At 36.2% G+C, this 22,873-nt stretch overlaps 1 protein-coding gene across 7 annotated transcripts in view; it reads right to left on the bottom strand.

The window, feature by feature from the left end:
* QKI (QKI, KH domain containing RNA binding) overlaps positions 1–22,873 on the bottom strand; it is a 159,010-nt gene that overhangs the window by 96,036 nt on the left and 40,101 nt on the right. For all 7 annotated transcript variants that reach the window (XR_015726167.1, XM_045805470.2, XM_045805468.2 and 4 more), the window contains exon 3: positions 2,333–2,449. Coding sequence is in view for 6 of the 7 variants with exons in the window: in XM_045805470.2 (XP_045661426.1) it covers positions 2,333–2,449 (117 nt within the window). In the remaining variant the exon portion in view is untranslated. The remainder of the gene's footprint in view (positions 1–2,332; positions 2,450–22,873) is intronic.

Below are 22,873 nucleotides of genomic sequence, written 5' to 3'. Positions count from 1 at the left end.
TAAGTCAGGAAGCAGATGATCTTCCTAACTTATCATCAAGTCGAAGGAGCCTAATGTTACAGTCTCTATCATTCATCTCACTTCATCTCATGCAGGCGTTTTACCATCTGATATCATCACAAGCGTGAGTACAGTAATAATAAGATATTACAAGAGAAACCACATTCACATGAGAGACCACATTCACATGACTTACTATAATATATTGTTATAATTGTTCTAATTATTGCTGTTAATCTCTTACTGTGCCTAATTTATAAATTAAACTTATCAGATGTATGTATAGGAAAATGCACAGTATATACAGGGTTCAGTACTATCTGCATTTTTGGGCATCCACTGGGGGTCTTAGAATGTACCCCCACCTGTGAATAAGGGGCACTACTATAATAGTGTAAAGACAAAACTTATTAGGAACAGTCATTAACATTAATTGATCACTTACTATGATCCAAAGCACTGTTCTAAGGACCTTATAACTAAATTAATCCTCACAATCACCTTATTACTACTTCCATTTTTATACAGCAGAAAGAGATTAAGTAATTTGTCCAATGTCACAAAGCTGCTAAGTGACAGAACCAAGATTCAAACCTAAACAATCTGGTCACAAAACTCACTGTCTTAACTATTCGGTTCTGCCAAAGACAGCAGAATATGTTCCTCAGGCTAAAACTTCAACCCCAATTAAGAAAAAAAAAATTCATGATGTCTCATTACACAAGTTCCAAACTCTAATCCTTGGTGTCTATGAGTGTGTGAGTGGAGAAGGGGAGGGCCATTACTACAGAATTAACAGAGGCTGAAGAGTGGGGCAAACATGTTTTTTCACTCATTTATAGAGTGTTTAATTGATGGATGTACTAATCTTAAGGTAAAGATTTACTTGTCCATCAACTGTCGATTTCATTTTTCCATAGCTCTTAAATTAGCATTGCTTAATGCCAATATAACTATCAAGTGCAAACAGGGGAACCAAAACTGCATGCCAATGTAACACTGCCACTCAGCTGATTCAGAACATGCTTAAGTGTTTTAAGATTCTAATAAAAAATGTTTTAAATACAATATTTAAATTTGCTGAAGAAGAACACACATACTTGCCCCCAAATATCTTTAAACTCAGCTGACAAAAACAGGTTATAATAAGATTTAAAGATAATATTATTGGGGATGCCAATTTTTTAGCTACAAAGTCCTTCTTTGTCTGTAAGGTGAGAAAATGACTGCAGTCCAGTCAGGTGGTGGGAAAGTGTAAATGATGAGGTGGAAGGTCAGAAAAGAAGCACATCAGAATGAAGGCAGAATACTTTGTAGACCTGGTGTTTGTTCCATAAACTCCACAAAGTGATTCAATGCACACACTCCAACATAAGCTGACTACAGATCTATTACTTAATAGCCCTTTCAAGGCAATGTATTTAAAAAATAATAACCTCCCTGACAGTACGTTTAATATTTGGCAATCAAATCTAGGTTTTTCTTCTTTTAAATTGAAGTATAATTCTTATATAGTGTTACATTAGTTTCAGGGGTGAAGGGACCTAGAGGGTATTTGCTAAGTGAAATAAGTCAAAGATAAATACCATGTGATTTCATTTATATGTGAAATTTTTTTTAAAGTTATTTTTTTTAAAAAATCAAACACTGTTTTATACAGATACACACTGAAAAGTATCTTGCCTAACAGTATCACTGGGTAACAGGAAACTAGGCAAATAAAACCTTCCTAAAAACAGTACTTGAAGTAGATAGTTCGGTATTCATTAATTAAGCTAGCAGGACAATAAGTGGCAGGAGAAATTTTTTAAAAACCCAGAAAACAGGAAGAATATAAGTAAAATGTCTAAAAAACTTACAATCAACACAAAATGTTGGTGAAATCCCAGAGGAGTATCATATGGCTAGTTATAGCTTTCTTTTTCTGTTTACTAGCTCTCCCGGTGATCTGACACACAGCCAAAGCTGTTCATTTGATCACTTTCATTTAAATCTCATCAACAGAAACATTTTAGATTTTTAAAACTTTTAATGACAAAGCTTTATATATACAACATTATAGTGTGACTAGTTTCCAAACTGGCGGCTTTTCAACCGTAAATACCAAAATAAGTTAACATGATGGACTGAGTGATACCTTAGTTGGCTAAATGAAAACTCATGATAATCAACAAGAAAAAATCATGACAACACCTTAAAAAAGTTCAGAAGTTTCAGATATGAAGTAATGTATAGTGCTTTATGCACAAATATCTGGATATTTTATTATTAGAATGCAGAAGTATAAGTAAATTATTCACATCAAGACTTGCCCCCACATTCAACGACTTACCTTCTTTTTATCCCTCATCGAGCCTTTGCCTCGGACCATTATTTTACATCCCGTTTCTGCTTCAAGCTGTTTAGCAGTAAGTCCTCTAGGTCCAAGGATTCTCCCAACAAAATTAAACTGGAAAAAAAAAAAAAAGGTCACTATATATTATTCACTTGCTCGAATTTGTAGCTCTTAAAATTATTTTACAATGTATTTTTGTCAAGTTAAATATTTTTTAATAAATCTTAGAGTACTTAGGAATTTCTAGCCCAGTTTGAGGGTGTAATCAGAAGAGCTCATTGTGCAGCATGGAAGTTTCATACGTATTAACACAAATTATGAATTAGGAACAACACTATCTACATGGAACAGGTATTGTACTGAACTGTCCATTAATATATAATCTAAATCAGAATAAACCAGTATATTAAAGAGTTTTACAAAATCTTAGATGCCACCCAACGCAAATCCCTTCTACAATACTCTAATGTCAGCATACAGGGAATTGTTCATTATGTTAAACAGTAATTGCATTTTTTACATAGATCCTTAGGAAAAATTCCGGTCTCATTTATCTAACAAGAAAATACTTTCTCCAAAGCAACTATTCAGAGAGAATTGTAGTTTTTGATTGGCTTCCATAACAACAATGGCCAAATTTGGATTCCACCCTATACTAAGTATTTCAGTCTTGAGAGCATAATATTATTTGCACAATTTTATGTCTGTATCTTATTTTTCTTCCTTTTTTTCATTTCTAACTTTAACTTATACTACTAGTTTTACAAGGAGCCTTAATTCTTTCCATAAGTAGGGCAGTGATAAAAGTAATTGTATAAATAACTGCCATCCCTCAACAGAAACTTCTAGTACAAAGGCCAACGGGAAGCACAGACTGACTCTAAATACTGAAAAGTAAAATTTCTTCATTCACAGGTCTACCGCACAAAAGACAAAAAACTGAGTTCCACAAAAACACCGTGGTGGTTTTTATTTATTTATTCAAATAGGTACTGATTCCGATGTTTACAGCTTCCTATTTTTTTCTTGCATTTGATCCTACTACTAGTATATCATTACATAAAAGTAATATGCTAGCATTCACTGCTGTTAAGGGCTTAAGAAGCTAAGACATTTCTCCAATCTTCTGTACTCTCAACAGCAGCTTTACTTTCCCTCACTAAGCTGCTCACCAACATTGCCACATCTTACAAGGGATAGGCAAATCAAAGATGGATAATACACATCCCGCTGGGAGAAAGCACCTTTCCCTCAGGGGATTTTGATACAACTTTGTCCACCCCAGGCCTCACAGGCTGATCCTATAAGCACCTGCTCTCTCTACGAGATCCCCAATTCTGAAATTTGCCTTTCTATTCAAATAAAACCCCTTATCCTTGCCTCGTTCCTTGGCAAATAATACTTTATCTACCTCTTTAATCAAACTAAATCCCTGCCATCATCCATTTTAACAATGCACTCGCTTCCAACCCAGAATCCCTTTTCACGTCTCCCATTTGAATAAACTCAACTATACTATTATTAAGTGTTTAAAAAACTCTTAAAGCACACAGATCCCAACTGGTATCCAAGCTCTAATACTGAATAATAATTAGGAATTTGAAAGTCGCATCAAATAAGCCTCAATTATACAATGGAAATGATACTATCTGGGAGAGCTGTACGGAGGTGTGTATGTGTGTACAGCATACGTAAAAAAAAGTCCAAGACAAGGTCTGGCACGTATAGTGGATAATAAAAAAGCCTACTGAGTCCACTACAAATTCACTTTAGGAAACCTAAGGCCTTCAATCAAATATCCAGCTTGGAATGTCCATATAAGGGGATATGGTCTATAAGCAAATTTGCCCTAGAGAACTCCAGAGAAACTTGAGTTCCGTGGAAAACTAGAAAGAAAAGGTGCAAATGGTATACAGAACACCAACAAACAGGGATTAACCTGCAGGTAACAGGCTTGAGTTTTTGTCTCCATGAGAACATTGGCTGCCTTCTCAAAGCTGACACACTTCAGGTGATCACCTCAAACTGAAGCTTGCAGTGGGTGAGCCCAGTACATGAACATGAAAGTTCGTAATTCAAATGTTCAGAGCTTCATACTTAAATATGAATAGACAAAGCAGGTTCACCAAAGACTTGGGAAGGCTAACATGAAAGAGACAGTACAAAATAAAGAGGACAAGGGACCGTTCCCCTTGAGGGAAAAGACTGTTGGTAAAGAAGATAATATCCAAAAAGAACTCCTTTGTAGATAGTGCTGAACTATTTTCTAAAATGGCTGTATGCATTTATAAGTCCCCAAAAAAGAGAATAAGAATTTGTTTTGATCCACTTCCTCTCCAGTACTTAACAATGCTTTTTATTTTAGCCATTCTGATGCTCTTGCTGATGTCTGAATTAGCATTCTGCTGATGACTAAGTTCATCATTTTTTCAGGTTTATTGGCCATTCACATCTATACTTTTCTTGAAGCACACTTGAAGTGTCTAGACTATTTTTCTATTGTGTTAGTGTTTTCTTAATTGATTTCTACTTTGTGGTGTACCAAATACCTTTTCCCATCCTGTGGCTTGCTTCCTAGTTTTTTGTTTTGCTTTGTTTTGATTTTTAAGATTATTTATTGATTTGTGAGAAAGAGAGTGAGTGTGTGCAGAGGGAGAGGGAGAAGTAGACCCCCAGAGCAGAGAGCCCGATATGGGGCCTGATCCCAGGACCCCGAGACCATGACCCGAGCGGATGGTAGATGCTTAACTGACTGAGCCTCCCAGGTGCCCCTTGCCTCTAGTTTTTTCATGGTGGTGTATAACTGAATTTAATTGGACTGGATCAATTTTAACACAGCTCAAGTTATCAGTCTTCTCTTCATGGTTAGTGAGGTCTTTCCCCAACCCAAGATCATCAAGATATCCTTCTGTATTAACTTTCAGAAGCTTTACTGTTCTTTCACATTTATACCCACAGTATGCCAGGAATTAATGTCTGTGATGGTACAGCTTTTTCTCTTTCCCTCACATGGACACCCAATTGTCCTAGCATATTTTACTGAAAAGACTATTCTTCTCCAAATACTCTATGGTGCCATCATTGACATAAATAACACCTTGGCTTACTTGTCATAAATACATACTTGGGTCCATTTCTGAGTTCTCTATTTTATTATATTAATCTATTTGCTTATCATTGCTTTAATATCACACTGTATTATTATAACTTTATAATAAATCTTGATATGCAGTATACCAAGGTAGTCTACCTTGCTCTTACTCAAGAGTGTCTCAACTATTCATTCCCTTTGTTTCTGTACAGATTTTAAAACCAGTTGGTCAATTTCTGAAATAATACTGGTGGTAATTTTAATCGAGATATTACAACAGAGGCTTCAAAACCATCAGCACAGTATTTATTTGGTCAGGTCTTCTTTAATTTCTATCAAGAATATAAGGCTTTTGGGGCGCCTGGGTGGCACAGCGGTTAAGCGTCTGCCTTCAGCTCAGGGCGTGATCCCGGCGTTATGGGATGGAGCCCCACATCAGGCTCCTCCGCTATAAGCCTGCTTCTTCCTCTCCCACTCCCCCTGCTTGTGTTCCCTCTCTCGCTGGCTGTCTCTATCTCTGTCAAATAAATAAATAAAAATCTTAAAAAAAAAAAAAAAGAATATAAGGCTTTTTATTGTGACTTTACTCACTTTTGTTAGACTTATTCCTAGATATTTGGGGGTTCATTTTTGCTATTGTACGTATTTTTAAATCATTTTTATTTCTTGTATATGAAGAACACGTAACTGAATGTTCTGTATTAAACCTTATAACCAGCAGCCTCTTTCTTTATTATTAATTCTCATTATTTTTCTGTAGGTACTTTCGGATTCTTTAGGTAAACAAACCTATCACTTGGAAATAATGACTGTTACATAACCTTTCTCCTTCCCAACCATATGGCACTGGCCAATACATCTCAAGTTCAAAGTCAAAGAAGAGTCTATCATCCTTCACTTGTTCCAGATTTCAAAATTAAGTTTTCAACAGTTGACCATAAAGCTCAAAGTAATCTGTAGGCTTTCTGTAGGCACACTTTACCAGATTAAGTAAACTTCCCTCTATTCCTGAGTTTGCTAAAGGTTTTTTTTTTTTAATCATTAGTTTGTGTTTAAATTTATCACTTTTCTTTACCATCTATTGAGACATCCATAATATTTCTCTTTAACTCTGTTAGTGCAGCGGATTACAATTATCAAATGTTAACTAATCTTACATTCCTAAAATAAACTCAAGTTAATCTTGATGCATCATTCTTTTCATAAGTTATTACATTCAGTTTGCTAGCACTTAGATGATTCTTTTAAAATTTACAGTCATAAATGGAATTGGCTTGTAATATTCCCTTCTCATAATATGCTTCTTAAGTTTTGGCATCAAGGTTATTCTGGCCTCAAAACGTGCTGAGATGCATTCCCTCTTTTTCTACTCTCCAGATGGGCTTGTAGAAGACATGTTATTTCTTCCCCAAATATTGAACAGAAATCAGCAGTGAAACAACCTGGGCCTAGAGTTTTTCTCTGTGTAAGGTTTTTAATTATGGATTCAGTTCTTTAATTCAGATTTTCTAGCTTTTTATATGTCAATTTCTAGGTAACCCGTATTTACCTAGAAATATGTCCGTATTGTTTAAACTTTCAAATCTGTTGATGTAAAGCTTAAGTCTAATTTTCTTCTCAGTATCTACAGAACCTGTAGTGATGTCCCCTCTTTCATTTCTGACTGGTTATCTAGGTCTTCCTTGTTCTTTATCAGTCTTCCAGTCTTTTCAAAAAATTTACTTCTGTTTTTGCTGCCTGGGGTAGCATGACTTAAAAAATGGCCACAGTTATGCTTTAATCCCTAAAGATATCTATGCCACTGCAATGTAAACTTGTAGCTCATCTCAACCCTCGAATCTGGGCTAGCACTGTGACTTGCTTTTCCAGTACAACATAGTAGGAAGAATGACATTCCCATGAAAAGCCTAAATCTCAGTCTTACGTGCATTTACTCTCTTAGAACACTATTATTCCCATCTAAACAAGCTCAGACTAACCTACTGGAGAATGAAGGACAAGTGACCCAGTCACCATCAATGTCCCAGCCCACTGCCAGACAACTCATAAAAACAGAGCTGCCTCACCAACCTACAGGTAACTACAGATGCAGACCAGAAGAACTACCTTGCTGAACCCAACCTAAAGGACCAGCCTGCAGAAGAGAAGCAGGAGCTAAAATAAACGATGCTTGTTTTAACATAAGTTACTGAGGCAGCTTAATGCCACAAGAGCCATCTGATACAATGATTCTCTTCCTTTTGTGGTTTCTTGTCATTAATTGATTTTTTTAAAAGATTTTATTTATTTGTTTGACAGAGAGAGACAGCCAGTGAGAGAGGGAACACAAGCAGGGGGAGTGGGAGAGGAAGAAGCAGACTCCCAGCGGAGGAGCCTGATGTGGGGCTCGATCCCAGAACGCCGGGATCACGCCCTGAGCCGAAGGCAGACGCTTAACGACTGCACCACCCAGGCGCCCCCATTAATTGATTTCTATTCTTAGCTTTATTATTTCCTTCCTTCTACTCCTTTTGGGTTTAATCTGTTATGTTTTTTCCGCTTTCTGAAATGGATGCTTAGCTTACTGCACCTCCTCCTTTTCTAATACATACTTTTAAAGCTTTAACTATTCCTCTAAACTGGCTTTAGCCACAACCCAAAGTTTTGATATGTAGTATTTCCCTCATCATTCAAATCAAATAATTTAATCGCTAGTGAGTATTTAAATGTTTTTCTCATTTCAAACATGAGATTTCCTAATCATCTGTTATTGATTTCTAACTTCTACATTATAATCAGAAAACATACTGTGCAGAATATCAATCCTGCAGTTTGTTCAGACTTTTCAGTGTAGCATATGGTCAGTTTTTCTAAATATTCCATGGGTGCTCAAAACAAATGCAAATTCCTCCATGATTACTTTTGTCTAGTCGTCCCTGAAGTTCTCTTTTGTCTTATTATATGCTGTTATTTGATACATACAAATTTTAAATTATTGTAGCTTTTCACCACTACCATTATGAAATGGCCCTCTATCTCCAGAAGCACCTTCTGCCATTAAGCCTATGGATATTCACAAAGAGACAAAAATCTTTTGCTTTGTTTTTCAAAGTGTATCTTTCTTGAACCTATTACTTTCAATCTCTTGTTATCCTTATATTTTAAACAGGACTTCTTTAAACAGCATCTAGAGGAGTCTGTTTCTTCACCAATCTTGTAATCTTTAAATTTTAACTGGAACACTGAGCCCATTTACAGTGTGTGATTTATACCTACCGTCTTACTAAAGTCCTTTTACATGCCCGTCCTTCTCTACGTTCCTTTATATTTCTTTCTTGTCTTCTTTGTGGGGAAGGGTGGTCAGGGACACAGACAGAAATAAGCATGCTTCTCCCTTTACTTTTTCTTTCTATTAGCCTGAAAGTTACATGCTTGTTTATGCTAGACATGCATCACTGAATTATCAAACACTAATGTTATTTTGTACTTTCACCCCCTTCCCATACAAAGCAAGGAACCCAGACCATTTAACACCATTTATTCCAATCCAGTTGTTTTTCTATATTTTATATGTATTTTTAACTCAATAGATTATCATACTATACAAATAATGTGCATTTATATTTACCCACACATTTACATTTTCATTGCTTTTTATTACTTTCTGTATCTTCAGTCTTCCAAAGAGGGTCACATTTAAAGTACTGCCTTTAGTGAACATCTTCTGGTAATATAGTCTCTCATTTTTTCCTTATCAGAAAATGTCTTATTTTTGATGGGTATGGAATTCTAGTTTGACAGTTATTTTCTTTCAGCATCTTAACCTTTACTGTGTCTCCTCTTTTCCTCTGTCATAATTCTGAAAAATGAGCTATGAGTCTTGACTGTGGCTCCTTTGAAGGCAATCTTTTCCCTCATTTGCTACTTTTACAATTTCTTCAACATCAGTTTTCAGAAGTTTTACTATGATATGCCTAGGAATGGCTTTTGTTTTACAATTCAGTTTCACAAATCTCTGACTTTACTGCTTTGGTTTGAAAGTTCTCAGCCACACTCCTTTCAAACACTGCTTCTGTGCCATTCTCTTTTCTTCTAAAACTCCAATTACATACATTAGACTTTCTCACTGTTTTCCTTTCATTTTTCAGTTTTTCTATCCCTCTGCCTCTCCGTGCTGAGTATTTTCTTCTGAGCTACCTTCCAAGTTCACGAACTCTCTCTTCGAATGCCTCTATAATCTTCTGGTAAGCCTGTTAATTCCAGTTTAATTTTTCTTTTACAGTTCTCATTTCTCTGTGATATTTCTCTAACTTGTCTTTTGTCTCCTTCTACATACTAAGCATAGCTCTTATAAAATCCAGGTCTGACAATTCTAATACCTAGAGTCCCTGTGGATTCATTTTTATTATATTGTTGTTTCTTCAGATTTTTGTTAATGTCATCTTATCTTCTTGTGATTTGGGTTATTTTCTAATGGGTGCCAGACACTGTACTTACTACATAGCTTACAGAAATAATATAAGGCCTAAAATGATGTTACCTTCTCCCACAAAGGATATGCATCAGCTTTTCCCAGGGAGCTACTATTACTAACAATCCAAGATCACCTCTTTAAAACAATTTGATGCTGACTCGCACTACGTGTGAGAACCTCAGAAATTCTGGTTCACTTTTACTCCTAGAATTCATACCCATGAGCACCCCTCTCCCCCAAGCAAAGACTGGGGAGGGGGAGGAGTCCACACAGAGAGGTTACAGACTCCAACTTCTGTCCCCCAAAGTTCAGCCTCTCCGCTGTCTTCTCCAGATTCAGAAAACATATCCAGTGAAAGGTTTCTAAAAGCCAGACTTATACCCTTGATTATCTGCCCTCGATCCTCCTGGGACTCTGACATGTTAAAACAAATGTTTCTTTGTCTTGTGTCCTATTTTACTGGAACTGCTCTGAATTATTAGCTCCAAATTTACTAGCTAGTCTGAATTACTCTGTAAGCCCTTAAAACAGAGAAGTCCATGGCGTTTTTAAAGATGTTGCTCGCCTTTTAATCTAAACAGATCCAGAACTAAGATAACTTCAGGCAGTATGGGGTAAAAATACATCACAATGAGGGCCTCAGGAAGAGAAGTAAGGCACATACCACAGAAAGTCTATCTATAAGACTGGCCCTTTGTTGACTCTTCCTACTTAACTTGCCATTTCCTAACTCTACCTTTTTTCTTATTTTTAAGATTTTATTTACTTATTTGAGAGAGAGAGAGAGAGAGAGAATGAGCAGGGGGAGGGGTAGAGGGAGAAGAAGACTCCATGGTAAGCAGGGAGTCTGAAGTGGAGCTACATCCCACGACCTGAGCCAAAGGCAGACACTTAACCGACTGAGCCACCTAAGCCCCCCTAACTCTACCTTTTTACATAGTCACAGATTCTATAAAACTTCACGCCCCTCAGCCCCCCAAAACAACCTGAACAGAGACAAGAATCTGCCATCCCACCTTCCCTCATTTTGTTTAGTTTGGGTATCTTTTTCAGTACAACAGAAAACAGGCTTTCATTTTCAAACTCAACTCATTAAAACATTTATCCAAGTCTGCTATGTGGTAGAGTGAAAGAGATACTAGGGATTTAAAGAAGAAGAAAAAAGGAAGAAGAAGAGGAAAAGGAGAAACTCTCCCTGCTCTCCTGAAATCTGTGAAAATGCTATTACTCTATTTGTTACCTTGTTTCTTAAAATAAGTGGCCTTGTCAGCTCTTCCCTCCCTCAGTAATAGCTGCGCTCTATACAGATCCTTTTCCAAGGCAACTCATGTACTGGACACACAAATGGAAAAGAATGTCTAGAAAAATACATTATAAACAGAGGTAACTTAGCACTTAGTACAAATAAGTAATACATAATTATTTTTGATTTGTGTTCTTTATCAAACTGCTTGGCATGAACTTCGTGACATACACTTAGACCCTTTCTGACACATCCTACTCTTTCACTCATTAAACCTTTCCTTCCAGAATCACAGTGTTAAGATTAGTCTTCTACCACAACTAAGTAATCCTCACAATTATTATCTAAACAAGAAATGTTTTAAAACCAGTCAAAACCAACATATTAAATCTGCAAAACAAAATTTTCCTAACCTAAAAAAATGAAACAATCTCTACTGCCCAAGAACCAGCAAACAACAGCTCAAGCATGTTAAAGTGCACACCACACTAGGACTCGAACACGATTGACACTGTCAAGGTCATCCTTCTCAAAATGCTGTAAGTAGAGAATAAAAAAAAAAAATTAATCACAGCAGCTGCTTTGTCTACTGCAACCAATTTCCAAGTTAATATCGTTTGCTTTGCATTAAAATTCATTCTGTGTTGATTTATCATGCTAGTTCTGCAGCTTCATTCAATTAAAATAATGTCACAACACAGTCAAAGAAAATCATTTCAAAAAGCCTGAGTTAACTGCAACTTTAAAGGCCAAAAAAGGAAAAGAAAGATGATGAAGAAAAAAAGACATTCATTAACCCCACTGTTTAAGCATAGACCTTCTCCGTGGCTCATCAATTACATTTCTGCCAAGTGGCACGTTAATTTCTAAAGAAGAGGTTAACAACAATCATGTCTAATGCTATTAGTTGCTGCTCACTTTATTTTAAATAGAAAGGATAGACTTTTCACAATGACAAAATACAAAGTAATAGGGCAAATCTTTCCATTAACCTTTTAAGAAAATCTACAATTAAAGATAAAACCTTCTGTGACATACCATCAAAACAGGTAACTAATAAAACATGGCTTTCCAAAAGCATTTCAGTGAAACACTTCTAAGAAGTATTAAAGAGCAATTTCTGCTTAAAATTTTATAAAAGTAATTTTAGGGGCGCCTGGGTGGCACAGTCGTTAAGTGTCTGCCTTCGGCTCAGGGCGTGATCCCAGCGTTCTGGGATCGAGCCCCACGTCAGGCTCCTCTGCTAAGAGCCTGCTTCTTCCTCTCCCACTCCCCCTGCTTGTGCTCCCTCTCTCGCTGGCTGTCTCTGTCAAAAAAATAAATAAAAATCTTAAAAAAAAAAAAAAAAGTAATTTTAAAAAGAACATGTACTTCTTTGCATTGTTTTTTGCATAACACACTGATGATCTTTTTAAATATAGTTTCTGGTATTCCTGAGGTGTAAGACACCTTACAACCTTACATTATATTTCATATGTGACACAGCAGGCAGGAAACACACACACAAATGTGTATTTGTTGGAGTCTTTCTTTTAGCAAATAACAAAAAATATATCAACTCTAATGTAGTCAACAACAGTAAGCCGATCTTATACAAGTATGTTAAGACGAAAGAAGAGTCATGGTATTTTGGCAGTACCACCGGTTTTATTTTAAAACACCAGAATGGGGAGCACCTGGGTGGCTCAGTCAGTTAAACATCTGACTCTTGATTTCGGCTCAGGTCATGATCTTAGGGTTGTGAGATCAAGCCCCAGTTTGAGCTCTAGTGCTGGGCATGGAGCGTGCTTGGGATTCTCTCCCTCTACTCCTACCCAACGCACGTTATCTCCCCCCCCCTTAAAAATATATAAATAAAATAAAACAAAACAACATAAAATAAAATACCAGAATGATATTTTGATTTACTGTTTCACTGATTGGCTCTAGACTTGGCACTTAAGGAGAAAATATTAATATAGATTAAATTTGAAAGTTTGGTGTGGGTCTACAGTCATTCACCATGACAGCACAACGTTCTTCCAGTATTCAAAATCGATTATCCAATTCAGCAAAGAAGTTGCTCGTCACTTATGAACAAACGAAGTTTCAACACGTCTTTTGATTTTCACGTTCATCTACTCATTAATGCAAATGCAGAAACCAACCAATATCCATGTCAGAACTATACTCATTTGTCAATTCAAATCATAGGTTTTAGCCAGAGATACAAAGGTTCAGCAAAAATCAATGAAAGCATTGTGTAAAACACATACACACACACCCCAAAAGCAAAAAACAGACTGAATATATCAAAATGTCTTGTGCTTTCTGGGGAGATAAATGTCTTATACCTTTTCCATCTCCATATATATTCTAGATAAGTACCCAGTAAGTCTGCTTATGCTACATAATGATTATTACAGGAACCATTTTATAAACCTTTGATATATTAGACCTTCATAATCATTTTCTGCTACTGGCACAATGCTATGCAAGAAAAGGCATTTACACCAGCAGATGTAAGGGTGGGGGAAATAGTAATTAGTAATAACCAAAATATAAAATTTGTGGCATATAAATTTGTTTAACCAAAATTATAGGAAATCTTCATCTTTTGAGTATAGATATAATTGGGAAAGAAGCTGAAACCACTCTGAAAACAAACTCAGGTTATAAGATAGATGATTATTTTTCTAGAAGCTAAATAACAAGTGCATTGGAAAACAAACATTACTTAAGCAATTAAAAATATGAAAGCCAACAAGAGTTTTATGACACAATTTTTGACAGTGTAAAGTCCAAACTCTTACACACAAGGCCCTTTAAAAGGCCTCTAACTACTTTTTAACCTTTGTTTTTGCTGTTACCCCTTATGTTTAGACACATAATTCACTGTTCTATTTTTAAAAATGGCAACTACTTTTTTTTTTTAACGGCAGGTACTTCTCATTTTTCTTTCCTGAAACACCTTTCTTTCTCCTTCCTTCCCTCAAAAAATACCAAATCCTCCTCAACACCCAATATTGAGCTCAAGTATTCCTCCTTCTATGATTTTCTGTATTCTCTGGTTCCTGGAGACCGTTGTTTTCTCCTCCAAAGTGAGGATTTCAGAGCACTGTGTAACCACCACTCTCACTGCCCCTATATCACATGGTATTCAAGGATGTACATACATGCCTCTTGCAGATCATCCCATGAGCCAGAAACCAGTACCTGGTCCTCTCTGTTATATATTTTTTTTATCCACAGTGCCTCACAAAAGATACAGCACACAGATGAAGCTAATATTTATTCAGATTATTGGATAATACAATTTAAAAGCGTTCACAGAAATCATGTAGTGATTTTTCCATTCTCATGGCAAAAAATTAAATCACTAAGTCAGTCATATGCAGCACAGGAACTCTCATACGTTTCAGAAATATCTCAAATGATAAGCCTGACGGACTGATCTCAGGATAAATTCCAAATGACAAAATCAATGATGTCATAGAAACAAAATGTTATTTCCACTTTCCATTTCAATATGGAAGTATCACGGGTCCAATGACTATGTCATTCAGCATTTCCTAGGTGTTGAGAACACTGAAGTATGTTTTATTATGAGTGTTCACTGTGAGCTAGCTTCTATGCTGAGCACTTTATGTGCGTTCAGTCACTTCATCCTCATAACGCTGCTGAAAGACAGTTATCATTATCATTAATATTTAATACATAAGTGGTTACAAAAGTAGCCCCAAACCTAGAACACCTAGATTGCATATAGAGTTTGGACACTTAATCAGTGTAGTATAACACCCCTCTTCTAAAGACCTTAAACTATATATCCTAATCACACCAGAAACTCACATTTAGTTTTCTCATTCTTGTTTAACCATTCAAAATTTTTGGTAAAAAGTTTATAAAAATTCTCTTCAGATTCAAGTTTACTTTCAGAGTTCAACTGTGTTTTTATAATTTCTTCTCCACTTACAGCCCAAAACTTATCATTACTATACCACTGTTACATAACCACACCTTGATATTTTCATCTGTCTTTTAACTGATTGGTATTACTGCCTTAACAATCATCTTATACATTTTTTTTACCATAACTAAACCTTTTATATGAATGAAAACCTTTATGTGATTATTACTTCATCCACCTATTTCAATGAAAAATACGTGTAACTTCAAAAAAGAGAGAGAGAAAAAAATATGATTATTTGAGTCAAAACCGATTTTACAAGTGTCACTTCAAACCCAGAAGATGAGTCTAGGAGACTAAATATATAGTTCTGACTGCGGATCACAAATACTATCTAAGGCTCTTTGAAACTGACGTAAGTTTTGCTGCATAAGTATTGTATTATCAACCTCATACATTATTTCAAAATTATTAATTCAGCTCTTGAAGTGACCTGCTTTTTTTGGCACAAATTTTAGTCACGTGTGATAACTGTCTTTTATACCACCCTGGTTCAATGTTCCCACACTGTTAAGAACAACAAAGTTTACAGGGACTTTTAATTATTTCTTCTGTTACTATAGTATGTTTTTCATCTGTTACTCTTGATTTCTCTATAATATGAAATTATAAAATCTTGCCCTGTATTCTCTATTTTAAACGAATCGCACCACTAGCAAAGCCCTCTCTCATTCTTAGCCCCCACATATAAAATATATATATTAAAAAATCTTGACGTTTTCAATATTTAATCTATCCCCTATTCTTCTATTTCAACTTCACTGCCTTAGTTCAGGCCCTTGTTACTATATAACAGGATTACGGCTTTAGCAGTACTATGAGGGCAGGGATTACATCTTTTCATATTCTTGCGCCTGGTGCCTAGCACAGGCTACACACAAGTATGAAATAAAAGAATGATGCCAAAATTTTACTGGTTTATACTCAGACCTTTTCAGCTTTCGTTTTTCTAATTACTTTTCAAATTTTCATTTTCTCTTTTGTTTTAATCTGTTAAAATTGCAAATTTATACTGCTTTCAAACAATTTGTAAATAAAAAGGCAAGAAACTAATCAAAGCAATGATTGTTCTCTAAACCCAAAGAATAAAATATAGATACATTTCTTTAAAGCTTAATCAATTCCTTACCAAAAAAAAAAAATTATCACACCACTATGAAACATGGAGATGGTCAAGGTCATGCTAGGTAGTCTGCTTACCCGATGATACTGTTTTGGGACTTGGAGAAAACAGTTTCCTATGGTAGGTCAAAACTAGATTTCAGGAAGTGCCTAATTTATTTATGAACTATTTGTTTTAAAGGGCTGAATTTATTAAGACATATAATGCTTTCTCAATGAAATAATCAACTGAATTTAGTTCTAAGGCTAGCTGTTGAAATGTTTGATTGCAATGTTCTTAGAGGAAAGTTAAGGCAAGGTTCCATCAAAAACTAGAGTAGTTTTCCACTCAAATTCAAACCAAAAGTTAAGTATAAATGATGTGTTCATTCACTCATAAAATAAATTTAGGTCCTCTACTATAAGCAAGCACTAAGATGGGTGGTCAAGCTCAAGTGGTAGAACCTTCAACTACCCCACAGCCCATTTTGTTTGCTGATTTTGGAGGGAAGAGGGTCAGGATTAGGAAGACTGTGTTAAAGGCTGCTTCACTCAGTTCCAGGGGGCAATGCTATCTCAAGATGGGCCAACAGGAGAAGCACATCTCAACCTTTCCTTTAATATCTAACAGAAACACCTCGATGTTTCTGGAATATGAATAGCTCTGAGAATTACGTTTCTCTCTGGATTTTTTATCACATTCCTTTGGTTATTTCAGGGACAATCTTAGAGATATGGAGATTAGATTACCAATTATAAGGTACCCAACTGATTGATAAGTCTCTTATAACAATGATTTGACCAGATCAGATCCTAATAAACTCTTTTTGGATAAGATAAATCGCAGACAAAACTTTTTATCTCAGGTGGGCCTGGAAAACACTGGCTTACAAGTAATACTCCCCTAAAAACAAACTCTGTTTTCTAATCTATTCTTCTGAATACTAGTTCTTTTTAAATATTAAAATATATTACCTAAATAAAGCTTTAAATTTTAAGACTCTGAGAAGGCTTATTACTTTTAAAATTGTTTAACTTTGAGAAAAACCTGAGCTGAACAAAATTTATTGTTTTCAGAATGTCTTAAAATCCTTTTTGGAATAACTTCTATTAACATCCTAAGAAATTTAATATAGCTCAGACCATAAAAACCCTATTAAATATTTCATACACAGCAGGAAATAAAAAGGAAACTTCCAAACCAAAACCAAAAAGATAAAAGTCATGAAATTGACCCTCACTAAATTATCTATTTAAAGTTCAAAGTCAACTCTAATAGTTTCTCTACCTAAATCTTAAAGATATGCTCAACTTTATCAACTGGTACTGCCAAATTAAAAACCTCAACAGATTAATATATAATCTGAAACACTTCACAACTCTATTCAATATATACCAACATTCCTAAATATCAACAATCATTAATAGTTTCACATGTAAACTATCAGAGAGATATGTAGATCTTACTTTTAATGTTTTATATTTTCACTCATAATTAAGATCATATATAGGCAAAAATTAAGCCTTAACCTAAGTAATGAAAATGGAGACTTTGCAGATTATTAAATTTTGATTTAATGTCCATTTGTTTCTCAGAAGAACAAAGGCAAAAGTAGTTTATATGAACATTCTTGAAGACTCTTAATTAATTCTTTCAACAAATAAGGAAGCCACAATAGTCAAAGGAGCAAAGGTCTAATGAAAGATAACTGCACTGACCCCTGTTCTCCTCATAACCCATCCCAAACAAATGATAGCTTAACAGCCAATCTGCAGGAGACAACCTTGAGAAATAGGAAAATCAACAATCTTATACTACATACTAAATCAGAAGCTATGACCAGCCAAATTCAGGAAAACTAAATTGAAAGGGAACTTAAAACTCTTGCTCTACCATTAACATAAATCATTATTATGAGACTACAGGAAGTGATGAGTAATATAACCTATGTTGTATGAGTAATATAAACCTATATTATTAATTACAGTTGCCAGGCTGGGATCCTTGTTGGAAAAAATATTTGAAAATGCATTTATCCAGGGCACCTGGGTGGCACAGCGGTTAAGCGTCTGCCTTTGGCTCAGGGCGTGATCCCGGAGTTCTGGGATTGAGCCCCACGTCAGGCTCGTCCGCTATGAGCCTGCTTCTTCTTCCTCTCCCACTCCCCCTGCTTGTGTTCCCTCTCTCGCTGGCTGTCTCTCTCTCTGTTGAATAAATAAAATCTTTAAAAAAAAAAAAAAAAGAAAATGCATTTATCCATCTTACAAACCTTTGAAAACTGTCATCACGATAACCTACACCCAAGACATACCTTTCAAAGCTACAATCATTCAAAAAAAAGAAAAGAAAAGAAAAGAAAAAAACAACAAACACATTTTAAAAACATAAGAAAATCAGGGGCGCCTGGGTGGCTCAGTCTTGTTAAGCGTCTGCCTTCGGCTCAGGACATGATTCCGGAGTCCTGGGATCGAGCCCCACATCAGGCTCCTCTGCTGGGAGCCTGCTTCTTCCTCTCCCACTCCCCCTGCCTGTGTTCCCTCTCTCGTTGGCCATCTCTCTATCAAATAAATAAATAAAATCTTTAAAAAATTTAAAAAAAAAAAGAAAATCAGAGTTATCTGCATATTAAATATCTAGAGAAAGTTTCACTATAATTTCATATCACATCCCAAGCAAAGAGTTTAGCAATCTAATCTGTTCATGTAGGTAATACACGACTAATATCCCTAACAGCTAGACCTTGATAATATTTGGAACTCATCTACCAGATCCTATAAAACAATTTCTCACAACTCAAAATGGAATAAGTAGGCAAATTTAATGACAGAATTATTATTGACTTATTGAAACATAACATCTTCTATTTATAACCATCAGAGTTAACTTCATTCACATGCTGCTTTATAAGATCTCCATGGATTCAAACAAGTCCTTAATAACTTAACCAGCCAAATTAGTAGTCTGATGGCCTATGTGTAACTTTAATCTTCTTCATGTCTGTCACTTTATGAATGCATGATAAACTTACATATTCTTACATTATGTAATGCAATACATTTTATCTTTCATTCAAGACTGTGGGCTCCTTCAAGGATAGGAATGTTTTTTCATGTTCATGATCACAAGAACCATACTGAGTACAGTATCAGATGCCATACATTTGTTACCTTTATTCTTCCAAACAATTTTATGAGATGGACCTTATAATTTAATGAACAAGGATGTTTCTAAAAAGTTAACATGTGCTCAAAGCCCATGTAAAAGTACAGACTATTTTTCAGCAAATATTTATTCCAGTCCCCTTCTCACTGTGGAGTGAGTGACTTGTCAATGCAGTTTCTTAATTTCAGTGCTACTGACATCTAGGATAGGATAATCACTTGTTGTGGAGGGGCTGCCCTGTTCATTTAAGGCATATCCCTGGCATTTACCTACTAGATGTCACCAGTACCTCCTCCCCTTGTAGTTTTGCCAACCCAATATATCTCCAGATATTATCAAATTTTGAGAGGGGCAAAATCAACCACAGTTGACAATCACTGGGCTAATGGACTGTTAGCAGATGGGAGTAGAGGACTTACAGGTGCTTAAGCAATCTGGCTTGGCTCTGGTACTCCAGTGACCTGCCATAAGAAAAGCATGCTCCTAGTAGCTGCTGCTCCTCTGGACTGAGCCCAGCAAGAGCACAAAGATCTGAACCCACCTGCAGCTGGCCTAGGTCAAGTTCAGCTAAGCCCAATCAGCAGAATCTCAGCCACCATACAGTAAAGGCAGAAGAGCACAAAAACCAATGCTTGTTATTTTAAGCCAGTAAGTTTTAGAGTAGCTTAGTACGGAGTTTATGGCAATTGTTGACAAATACAGCCATAAGGCAGTAAAGCCAAGATTCAAAACTGAGGCCTGTCTGGCTCAAAAACCCACTATTATCCAAATATGTCAAAGAGTTTTCTCAACGGAGTTAATATCCCCATCTCCAGGATGTGCTTGGTACACAGCAGAGATGTAGTAAAAGTCTGCTTTGTTAATAAATATAAATACTGAATGTGAATTTTGAAGAAATTTTCAGTTCATTTTCAATGTGCTACTCTTATTACCTTCCCATTCCCACATCATTAAGCCACTGATTCAAAAACATTGTGAAGGACATTTTACCACACTACCTCATTTCTCAAATACTAAATCTAAAATTTTCTTCTCCTATAAGTCCCAGAGCCATACACAACCAAGTCCAAAACAATACCTCCAAATTAACACTTTTATAAAAGAAGTTGCTATGTGCAAATGCAAAGGACAAGTTTAAAAGTTTAGCAGTATTTGAAAGAGTGAAGCCTTCACACAGATAAGCACAACAAATATTTGTTGTACATCTATCACTTACCAGACACCATTCTAGGCACTGAGGACACAAAAAGAGACAAAATCTCCATCCTCATGGACCATGCATTCTGGTTAACATCTACATAGTGTTATAGCATTTTCCAAGTGCTTTACGTGGATTAACTCACTTATAACTCCTCATATACCTGTGAGAGACTTACTATCTCCTTAGAAAAGTGAGGAAATGGAGAACCATAAATGACAAGTAATTCATCCAAAGTCACAAAGTAAGTTGGCAGAGCCAGCCAAGGGTCTGGGTTTGCGTCCATACTTTTAACTATTATGTCACATGCCCCTTCAAAGCTCTAATAATAATATAAGCAGGGACACCTGGGTGGCACAGTCAGTTGAGCGTCTGACTCTTGGTTTCAGCTCAGGTGGTGATCTCAGGGTCATGAGACTGAGCCAGATGTTGGACTCCGTGCTCAGTGCAAGTCAGCTTGGGATTCTCTCCCTTCCCCTACCCCACACTCTCCACCAGGCTCACATGCACATGCTCTCTCTTGCTCTCTCAAATAAATATAAAATAATAATATAAATATAAAATAATATAAATATAAAATATAAAATAATAAATATAAAATAATATAACTCCTGTTGAGTCAAACAGGATGAATTCACTCACAAAATCAAACCTGAGATCATGACCTGAGCCAAAATCAAGAGTCAGACACTTAATTTTGACTGAGCTACCCAGGCACTCCAATTAACTTAATTCTTGTAACAGAATTCTTGTATTAAATATAATTAAATTCCTGTAACAGAGTTAAAATTATTAAAAAAAATTATCTGGAGAACCACAATGGTTTCAAATCCATATCAATCCTCTTATGAATTATAACTAAATTTCTCATTTAAAAAGCTTCGTTAAAATAGATGTTGTTGGGTGTCAAAAGTCATCCACAACTCATACACCCACCTGCCTATTTGATATGCCCACACCTGGACATCTGACTTCAAACTCAACACCTCTACATCAGAACTTCTGAATCCCCACCTGCCCAATGGGCTCCTGCCTCAGTCTTTCTAGCTCAGGAACTGGTGATTCTGTTACTCCAACTGATCAAACAAAACCTTTGAGTTATTCCTGACATTCCCTCACACTCCATACCCAATCTATCGGCAAATGCTACTGGCCCTAAGTTAACAATCTCTGCAGGATCCAAGAATTTCTAAGTCCTCTTGTTGAAGTTTCCTCTTCTGCCCCCTAAGCTGATGTCCCTGTTCTCACCATTCCCCACAGCAGCCAGAATGAACCTATTAAAAACCCAACTCAGCCCATGTCACTCCTTGGCTCAAAACATCTGAATGGCTTCCCACTTCACTCAGAATAATATCTGAAATCCCTACTTGGATTCACAACCCCTACATGATACGGCCCCTCTGCTAACTCTCTAATCTTGCATCTTACCACACTTCCCAAGCGCACTCATGCCTCAGGCATTGCACATATGCTGTTCACTGTGCCTGGAATGTTGCTTCCAAAAGAAAATTTTCAGGCCTTCCTCCCCATCACGTCAGTCATGTCTCTGCATTCCTCCATCTTATAAGAGATATTTTTACTATAAATACACAGTCATCATTTACATGCTTAGCCCACCATATATTTTTCCATAGTACTGACTGCACTTAAATATTCATTTGTTTATTGTCCATCTCTGCCACTGGAATGTCTGCTCCACAAGAGAAGAGGCATTGTTTAATTCACCACTATACCTGCCTCCTGGAACAATGCTTGGCAAAACAACCACCTGTTAGCCCCGCTTATTCTGATGATAAACAAGAGCATGCTCCTCAAACTTTTGCATGCATCAGAATTACCTACAGCACCTGGAAGGCAGATTGTTAGGCCTCAGCTCTAGAGTTTCTGATTCAGCTAGTCTGGGGTAGGGCTTGAACATTTACAAATTCCCAGAAGGCATGGATACTATAGTCCTGAGACCACATTTTGAGATTCACTGACCTAGACAATGTTACACCGCAAATAGTTGTCAGCAACAGGAGCTGACCATGGCAATGAATGCCAACTGGTGGAAGAAAGACAGGAATAGAGTGACAAGTTATCTCCTACTGGACCCACCCTATGAAATACATCTCTTCTCACTTTGAGGATTATATCAAACATGTCTTTTAAATAATGCAATATAAATATCACCTTCTCCAAATGAGATTTTCTCCAGAAGAATGGGGACCAGGAAGATGAAGGTTATTTTCTCTAACAAGGTCTTATGATCTTACATATTCTGTGGTAATGACTTGTGCTGAAACTTTATCCTTTAGAGTTTAAACAAGCAGATGAGAAAGTTGATATCCTTTAGGAGAT

Source organism: Ursus americanus, chromosome 11, assembly GCF_024610735.1.
Source record: "Ursus americanus isolate L20-20 chromosome 11, mUrsAme1.1.p, whole genome shotgun sequence".
NCBI classification, from domain to species: Eukaryota; Metazoa; Chordata; class Mammalia; order Carnivora; family Ursidae; genus Ursus; species Ursus americanus.
Note: the sequence above shows the minus strand (reverse complement) of the source record. Positions and strands in the feature narration are given on the sequence as shown.